This window comes from Lacerta agilis, chromosome 1, assembly GCF_009819535.1.
Source record: "Lacerta agilis isolate rLacAgi1 chromosome 1, rLacAgi1.pri, whole genome shotgun sequence".
NCBI lineage: Eukaryota > Metazoa > Chordata > Lepidosauria > Squamata > Lacertidae > Lacerta > Lacerta agilis.
In genome coordinates this window covers 87,067,171-87,077,081 of record NC_046312.1, presented here as the reverse complement: position 1 = coordinate 87,077,081, position 9,911 = coordinate 87,067,171, and the positions used below count along the sequence as shown (strand labels likewise).

Genomic DNA, 9,911 nt, shown 5'->3' with positions numbered 1-9,911 from the left:
CTAACTAAGAGTGAGAGAGAGAGAGAGAGAGAGAGAGAGATGCTCTGGGCAGCCAAGTTCCCCTGTAACTCCGACGCTTATCATCAGGGCTTGATAATAGTAATGAGAAAGGATCCTCCCTAGCAGGCGGGAGGTGTGACGGGGAGGAGGAGGCTGAGCAGGAGGTGGAGTGAGCGCGCACGGCTCCTCGCGCCTATAAGGAGCTGTTCAGCTCCAGGCTGGCTGAATCCCTATCGCAGCTCCTGGAGGTGGATTTCAGGACCTGCCTTTAATGAGAGCCTTTTGGCAGTGAGGCTCAGTTGCGCGCTCTCTCTCTCTCACTCTCTCTCTCTTTGGACCTGCTGCTGCTGCTTTCGAGAAGATCTGGGTAAGGAGGGGCAGAGGTGTCTTTCGCATTCTCCCTCTCCGGCGTCTTCCAAAAGGGTGCCTGGATGCCGGATGGAGTAAGGGAGCCAAGGCACAGCAGCCACTCTCTGAAATTGGAGATTACGGAGGCAGAGACGGCACGAGAAAATGGATCCTATCCCCCAACTCTTCAGCGTTTTGACTTTGCTGCTGTTCAGCTTCTGGCATCTTGGATTAGCGGCTACCAACTGTAAGTATCAAAGGAAGCCCTGCATCTCGCAGCCACCCGGTGCTTACACAACATTTGACGGGGAGGTCTGGAGCGGGGGGGATGCTCTTTGGAGTAGTAGGGGAGGGAAAGAGAGAGAGAGCGAGAGCGCAAGGTGCGTGGCTCCCGCGTCTAAAGTTCGCTTAAGTGCATTCCCTGCAAATCGGCCTCTCCTGTATCACTGAGGAACTAAGGTGATGGGGGCCTTCCATCCTGAAATAGCAGGAAATCTGCACATCCTTTCCCCTCTGCAATAGATATATGTGCAGCGGGCTTCTTTTTTTAAAAGTGCCTCCCCTACACACACACCCCGCTACTTGCATTTGAACTGCTGTTTATTTATACTCCTGCGTTAAGATTTCATTTTTCATGCGGCTGATGATATCAAGGAAATGCCTTTAGTCACCTCGGTTGCCTTCTCCTGCTGAGTGTTTAACGATTCATAACTACACGCCTGCTTGCCAAACTAGATCGTGCCCCTCTTTATTCTGTGTAATCCTACCTTCTCCAACCCTTACTGGAATCCTGGTGTTATCTTTTGGGTTTGGTTTGTTTGGGGTTTTTTTTTTTTTAGGTAGGGCATGGAAAAAATATCTGAACCACACTAACTGCATCTTGCTGCTTCACCTATCAGTCCTGGTGTCTATTTTAACTATATTTTGGAATGTAGAAAGCCAGATCTTGACACAGCGTGGCATTTAGACTTAGGAAGCCCATGTGACTGAATGAGTCCATAACATGAAGGGGTTGGTGTGGATTTTAAAAGAAAGAAAGAAAAACAACAGTGGTGGAAAACTGATGATAGGACTAAGACATTGGTACTTTTTATACCGTTTCGCTTTTAAAAGCCGTTGTGCATACAGTTTGGCTCCTTGTGTCCTCCATTTGACAAGAAATCCCCATAACATCTGTCCTCCCCATGCACCCCTCTCAGCTTAAGTGTTGTGGGGGTATTGACCCCCTTTGGCTGTTGTACAGGGCATTGCGAGACAATTATTGTGATAAGATGCTCTGTGAAGTGCAGAGTCACTGCAAAAGGGAGAAACAGGGAGGCAAGCATGGAGATATATATACCTTTCTTCGGATTCAGCCTTGGTGCTTTTGCCATGATGATCCTTTAGCATGACTGTGGATAGCTAACCATGCATTGAGCTAAATGGGCTCAATCCCCTGGAAGTCCGCTAAGAATTGTAGCCCAAGGGTGTCATATATGTCAATGTTTTGCTTTAGAGGATGAAGGGAACAGGAGGATACAGTGGCAGTGTTTGAAATTCAGGATTTAAATGGAATTGTTCAGAAAAACACTGTGAGATATGAGTTGGTTTGTGCAAGTGCTTCTATGCCAGGGGAAGTGACAGAGGTCATATCTGTCCATTGAAGTAGCTGAGGATCCAAATTGTACTCCAGGAATTACTCTGTTTTTAAAGAGATGCATTTTGCTAGACTTTTTTTTTAATTTTGCTTGGCTACGTGTTGTTCCCTGGATGCAATTTATAGGAGTTTAAAATGGTGGGGATATATTTAAAATAAATGACATTCTTCATGCAGTGATGGGAGAGAACTAGCTGTTTCTCAAGCTCTAATGGGCTTGTGAACACTAGAGGTCACTCTTGCCTTTTTGATTCCATACCTTAAAAGCTGGTGGGGGGCAGGGGCATTAAAAGAAGGATATTTCACACATGTGAAGTAATAGCAGGCTTTAAATAAAGAGGAAAAGGCAAATGCAGTAAGCATTGAGAATTGGTAACAGCCTTCCCAGTGAATGTGCCTTCAGGTTTGATTTTAATAAAGAAAAAAACGAAGCAGGAAGTAAAGTTTTTCCTTGCTCCAATCACACTTTGGTTAATATGGTTTGATAATGTTCAGGAATGCCAAAATAAAGTGGATTTAAGCAAGCAGACTTGCTATTACCAAGCTGGTAATAAAGTTAATCCGTAACTTTTAAAAGGATACTCTGCTTTAATGAGTTTTACTATTTCATGGGTGACACTTTTAATTTCCCAGTGCCAATGAACATTCACATTGAACACACAAACTTCTCCCTATATATTTGGGACTCAATCTTTATAAAGCACAATAATTAACCATTTTACTACACTGTACAGTTTTTATTTACTCACTGAGCAATGAATTAGACTGGGTGTTCTTTCCCAGGAGCTTAGTTAAAGATTCTTCCATGAAGCACCAAGAGTTGCATGTTTCTTCTGTTTCCTAATGGTTTGAGAGCATGGACAAATGCTGCAGTGAAATTCACTTTGGCCATAAGGAAAAGTTTTCACTGTTCAGTAACACAGGCCTTGGCATGTTGGTCAAAACCCAGAACAGAAATCAGACAGCTATAGCCAATTTAAATCACTTTTTTAAATTATTTCCTTTAAAATATCTGAATCACCACCCTTTGTAATTTTTCTTCAGACGTTAACATCATTGGTGATACTTCCCTGCCCCCAATATTTAGAAATATGTACTGCATTAGATCCAGAACTGCCATTCTGCGAATGGTAAGACTCTCTATTTTTACCAAATAGACTATTTTCCAATGGAGGTTCCCACTAAATGAAGGTGGGAGTATGGCACTGTTTCACTGTTCTTAAAGGTTCCCAACCCTCTGGAGTGGAGTTTGAATGGCACTGGAGGCTGAAAGGGCAGTGAAGGATTTGTGAAAATTGCCTTTCCATCCACCAACAGGGTAATTACTTCAGTGGAACTCTGCTCAGAGGAAATTTGGACTCAACCCAGTAATTACAGTACTGCTAATTTTTCTTGGGGTTTAGCTTAATGGTCATGCAAAAAAAAAAAAAGTTAGGAGTGGATGACAGTGGCTTGGTGGCTTTACAACAAATGCTATGCATGTTTGCTTGGTGGTAAGTTTCTTTGTGTTCACTGGAGCTTGCCCATGAGTGCAGCGACAAATGATGTGGCTGTAATTCTAGTTTCAGCAGTGCTACAGGAAGGGGACACAGCCCACAAAGAAAGATGCCAAATTTGATTATCTAGAGCTGAACTTTTAATGCACAAATTACCAGTTGTGGTAAGAGTGTGCATTTGTGCCCTGCAAATCTGAGGTGCTTTAAGATTCACTTCAGTAATTGATTGAAACACTAGTCAGCTTCAAATGGATAGCAACCATTTCCATGGAACAAAAAACTCCCCTTCCATGAATTCAGTATACATCGCAATACTATAATAAAGGATAACATCCACATCAAAACTGCCATCAATTTATCTATTCTCTGTCAATCATACTAATTTATAGTAGCAATCAATTAGAACTGTCCAGTTTCCCAAAGCACAAATTGGAACTGGAAGATAAAGTTCTCTTGCTGGAGAAACTGAACTCTAGTCAGTGTAGAAACAGAATCACAGGATTGAAAGGATCAGAAGAAGGTCACTCAGATCCAGCCTTTGCACTAAGGCAGGATTTACCAGACTCCTACTAGATTAGCCCCGTGTCAATCCAGATCATAATGTACCCTAGGCAAGGTGTTTGGAACCAGAGGTTCTTGCAGAATAAGGAATAGCTTTAACAAAATCTCTGGTGATTCCTTCCTTTTCTCTTATGTATTTCTGCATGGCTGGCATTCAGCGTAAGATCACTATTTTCTTATTTCTTGTTAGCACATGGCAGTATTCCCAAACTCTTTGTATTTTCGTAATTGAATCATGAAAGTGTGCCTGTGGTTATTTTCTTGATGATTATATACAAGATTGCTAAGAAAACATATCAAGAAATATTGTAATTCCAGCTACAGGATTTGAGGTCAGGGTCAATGGATATTCTTACAGACATTAAAGTTACTTCATTCTAATATAGTTCCAGAAATACCTCAAGGCTGGTTTCATAACAACACTTTATTAGATTAAATAACTACAGTAGCAATGCAATTCCTCCCCAGGATACTAATTACTGGGAAATAGATACAACACACATAGACACACACGTAATTGCAATATCATATATGCAATGAACAGCATTTTAATCCAAGTGAATATAAAGGTAAGCTTGCAAGAAGAAACCCTGGGAAAGTTCTCTGACTTTTTGTCCTCATTCAGTGCTTTCCACAGTTGCCATTATACACACATGCTCCTCTTTTAGTATTTAGTAGACTATCCGGTTGTCTTTGCCTGTTGTCTTTGCCCATGGAGCTTTCTTGGCAGGGATACTGGAGTGGTTTGCCAGTTCCTTCTCCAGGTGGATCACATTTAGTCTAAACTCTCCGCTATGACTTGTCCATCTTGGGTGGCCCTGCATGGCGTAACTCATAGCTTCCCTGAGTTATTCAAGCCCCTTCGCCACGACAAGGCAGTGATCCATGAAGGAGGTGCTGGAGGAGACTCTTGAGAGTCCCATAGACTGCAAAAAGATCAAACTTATCCATCCTTAAAGAAATCAGCCCTGAGTGTTCACTGGAAGGACAGATCCTGAAGTTGAGGCTCCAGTACTTTGGCCACCTCATGAGAAGAGAAGACTCCCTGGAAAAGACCCTGATGTTGGGAAAGAGAGACGGGGACGACAGAAGATGAGATGGTTGGACAGTGTTCTCGAAGTGACTGGCATGAGTTTGGCCAAACTGCGGGAGGCAGTGGAGGATAGGGGTGCCTGGCGTGCTCTGGTCCATGGGGTCACGAAGAGTTGGACACGACTGAACGACTGAACAACAACAGACTATCCAGTGATTTGTACACTCTTAGGTATCTCTTCCTATTCTGAACAAGTTAAAATAACAAATGAGAGGAGGAAATCTCAGGCTCCATAGGATAGTAAGATAACAGTGAGTATGTGAGCAGAAACCAGGGGGCAGGATTCAACCGAGTTGAATCTTCCTTTGCCATGCCCCCTAAATCTGCTCTGGGGAGTCAGCAGAACTCCCAGAACAGGTTTAGCTGGCATATGGGAGCAAGAGAGAGAATTATACTGTCAAAATGGAGGAGAAGTTAGGAGGGGTTGTGTATTGCAGAAACTACTAGGATTGTATATCCATGATGCAGGAGTAGGAGAAAATTGGTCCATATAGAATTGTAGATTCTCTCCCCCTTACTGTGACTGTTGTTCCCTGGACACAGTAGACTGAGGAAGATTTCAGACTATTAACTTTTATTGGATCAAAGGGTCATATCAGATACTACAATATATCTGACAGTGAGGAATGGTGCTGAAGTGATAACAGACAGATCCAGGACCCAGTTCAGTTGGCATTTTTCTGTTTATGAAAATTTAGCCTCATTTTCTTCAAAAGATCTCAACATTGATATTCCATTTTAACTGGAATGGTAATCTTGTGACACCTTGTAACATGTTTCCTAAACTGCACAGTTATTATGTATTGATCTCACAGTTTCTGCAATAAATTAAGGAGATATCCAAGTAGGAGGCAAATAGGTTTATTTTATTAAAAACAATCCAGCATTCTCTCTGCCATTAAAGTGATGGCAGCAATAACTTCTCTGAGGAGAAAGTCTTTTACAACCATCTGTGTGCTTAGGAGTTCTCTTTTTGAACAAAATAGTTTTTTTAAGCTTTGGTTTAGGTTTATTTCATTTGTACATTGTCTCCAACTAAGGAAGTCCTGAAGTGATTTACAATAAAAACAAATTACAATAGTAGATTGTACAATTAGACATGATTAAAAGCAGATTTCACAATGCAATCGTATCACTGGTGCTGCCAAAATGGCTTGGAAAACAGAAATGCCTTTGCCGGGTGCCAACATGATGACAAGGTTGGTGACAGGCAGGCCTCCCTGGGGAGAGCATTCCATAAATTGTTGGGGGGGGAGGGGCTTCTACTGAAAAGGCCCGTTTTCTTGTTGCCCCCTTTTGGACCTCTCACAAAGGTGGCATGCAGAGAAGGGCCTCAGATGATGAAATCAGGGTCCAGGAAGGTCTGAAAGGGGAAAGTAGGCCCTTTAGCTATAGGGGTTCTGAGCTGCGTAAGGCTCTAAAGGTTAAAACCAGCATTTTGAATTAGGTACAGGAGAAGCCAGTACTGTCAGACCTTAACAGCCTTTTGTCCGTGCTTTATTGTTCTAATTAGCAGTCTATGTAAGCTTTTGTGATACCTGGATGTCTAATGGACACCAGTTTAGTACTTGAACAAGACATTTTGCTTTCTGAGATAAAGAATGAGATAGCGTCCCTTGTATAAAGCTGACCAGACTTGCAGCTGCATCTGACTTTAATACTTACTTGCAATGAGATTGCCTAATGGTAGGGCTGGCCCTGCATCAATTGTCTTCACTTGTGGTCACATCACCTTAAATCTGCCTACACACAACACACACACACACACACACACACACACAGACCAGACTTCACAAATCCCAGTTCAAAATGTATTTCCTTCCTAACCATTGACCAGTTGTGATTCCAAAGTGTGCACACTGGATCTAATCTACAGACCAATGTGGGGATCTGGGCAGGGGTTCACTCTGGAATCCATGCGCTGCTGGATCCCTGCTCTCTTAAGGATTTGCATGAGCTGGTATGTGTGATGCCTGTCTGTGTTCTTCAACAAGTGATTTCAGCTGACTAAGACTGCCTGTCTAGGGTGTTTCTGTCACCACATGGGTTGAAATGGACATTGCAATTCTCACTGGGAGCATTGAGACTTGATGACATGTTGTTGCTCTCAAGTGAAATTTTAGAAATATTTTACACATTCTACATTCAGTTCCCCCTAAGACTCTAGAGGAAGAAGAAGAAGAAGAAGAAGAAGAAGAAGAAGAAGAAGAAGAAGAAGAAGAAGAAGAGTTTGGATTTGATTTCTCTCCCCCCCCCCAACAAACACTCTGTGAAGTGAGTGACGCTGAGAGACTTCAGAGAAGTGTGACTAGCTCAAGGTCACCCAGCAGCTGCATGTGGAGGAGCGGAGACATGGACCCAGTTCACCAGATTATGAGTCTACCACTCTTCACCACACTGAGAATTGACTCTACAATATGTCATCACTGTCTATTGCTTCCAGTGGAACTTATTTGCTCAGGGCTCTCAATGTGCTCCTTAGTCACTCTTAGGTGACTGAAATTCCATTTTTCTAAAGTGGGATGACAATCTATCACATGCATCAGCATTATAGATGCATTCAGTAGAATATTGCCTAAAGTGACTGTGGCTTGATCATTATGGTATTTGAGTAATTCATATTTCTATATAACAACCACATCTGACAAGATCAGGCTAATGTTTTTGTCTATATTTAAAAGCAACTGCAGAGAACCACAAATGGGCCACTGCAACAACACTGGGTTTTAACCCCAGAGATGTCCCAAGATTAGACTTGTATCTGTAATTATAGCATTGAGAAGTAGTGCTTCTGTGGATCTTTCCAGTTTGACTTGTTACTTGGGACCAAATGAGAACTGTTAAAGACAAAGGTCTATTGCTTCCCATTTAGTGGTAGTGGTGTCCACCCTGTGGAACGCCCTCCCATCAGATGTCAAAGAGATAAACAACTATCTGACGTTTAGAAGACATCTGAAGGCAGCCCTGTTTAGGGAAGGTTTTAAGGACTGATGTTTTAATGTATTTTTAATCTTTGTTGGAAGCCGCCCAGAGTGGCTGGGGAAACCCAGCCAGTTGGGCGGGGTACAAATAATAAATTATTATTATTGTATTATTATTATATTTACTAATCTAAAGATAGCTATAATGTCTTCCCCTTTTCTCAGGCATGGCATTTGTAGCCACAGCAGCTCCTACAGGGTGGATTAAGACTGCCAAATTGTAGGAAAATACACCCAAAGGTTTTTGTGCAAGGCACCTTCATTTGTTTTTAAATGAAGGAATTTTCTGCCATAAGCAAAAACAATCTGCAAGCCTGGTGCCCCTTTCTGAGAGGACAAAGCCTGCCAGGTTTCAGAATGAGAGCTGTATTAGTTCTCCTACAAGGGCAGACATTTAACATGTTTGGGTGCAGATAGTAGGAATCATTGGGACGGAGTGTTGAAAAAAAGAGCATGGATCCTCAGGAAAGAATCGGGTGAGGAAAAATCTCACCTCCATCAAGGATCCTGTTACCCCAAGAGTTATTGATCCCCTCATCTGTTATTTGGCCATGCTACTATTACTGTAAATATGCCTAAAAATGTAACTCTAACTTGTGGGCTTACATCATGGACAACAGCAGGGAGAAAACAATATCTCTATCATGTTGGCATTGGTGGTCCCCCTTGTAATACATTTTTTTTGCTCCTTTAATATAAATTGATTTTGTTTCTCTGATACTTCTCTCAAACTGGAACTTACTTTGAAATGTTGTTTTAGGCAAACTCAACACCCCCTCTAGTGGGTATGGATGTACATATGGTGTTTTGGAAGTGTGTTGTCTGTTCGTAGCGTAACGCCCCTCAGAGGAAAACGAAGTTATCCATTGTGTTTTCCTTTCTATAGATTGTTTTGATTTTTGACATTTCTTGGTTGTAATCTGAGAAAAAGTTCAGCCATCCTTCTTCATAAACAAGGAATCCAGAATGGAAACTTCTGTTGGCAAGTAAGCACTGATGTATGCAAAGCTTTTTCTTTCTTTGTAACGAGAGCAATCCACCCACACATATCTCAGTTCACGAAACTCTCCAGCGTTTAAGGAGCAGTAGTTTGTGATTTGCTATGATTGTTGTCATAAAAATAAAATAGATCTCTGCACACATGTGATGCCCATTTACTTAAGCATTGATGCCGTGGCAAGATATTTTACAGAAGAGGTACCCAGCGTGGTGCTCTCCAACTCCCCTTAAACTCAGAAAATATTGGTCAATGGGCAGGGATGATGGGAGTCCAGCAACATCTGAGGAGCAGTATGTTGACTACCCCTAGTTTAGATTTTATTATTTTAAAAAGCTGAGCAGAGAACAGAACCACTGGGGAATCTTAGAAAAGATAATCCCGGGAAGCATTGTTATAATTCATACTATTCTCTTCATAGGGTAAATTTTTTCTGGCCATAGTCCAGTGTAATGTCAAACACACTACAAACTCACTGAAATGAGTGTGGGGTTTAAGTATGCATACCATTGCCCTAGAATGTGACCAATCTGTTTCCACATTTTGGTTCATGGGAGAGCAAATATGATTCCATACACATCAAGCATGAATAAATGTACATAACCTTGTTTTATTATCCCATGAATAGTCTGGTGAGATCTCCTTAGTGTAACTGTATAATGTCTGAAAACAATAAACATAATTTTTGAAACAAAATCGAAAATTCTTTCTAGTAGCACCTTAGAGACCAACTGAGTTTGTTCCTGGTATGAGCTTTCGTGTGCATGCACACTTCTTCAGATAATTTTTGAAAGTATAG

General features: G+C 41.8%; 1 protein-coding gene across 1 annotated transcript in view; it reads left to right on the top strand.

Annotated features, from left to right (window-relative positions):
* Positions 1-319: 319 nt before the first annotated feature.
* The window catches only part of CNTNAP5 (contactin associated protein family member 5), a 285,642-nt gene continuing 276,050 nt past the window's right edge, over positions 320-9,911 (top strand). Inside the window, exon 1 of the mRNA XM_033161910.1 lies at positions 320-595. Within this exon, the coding sequence (XP_033017801.1) occupies positions 514-595 (82 nt within the window). The 5' untranslated portion in view covers positions 320-513. The remainder of the gene's footprint in view (positions 596-9,911) is intronic.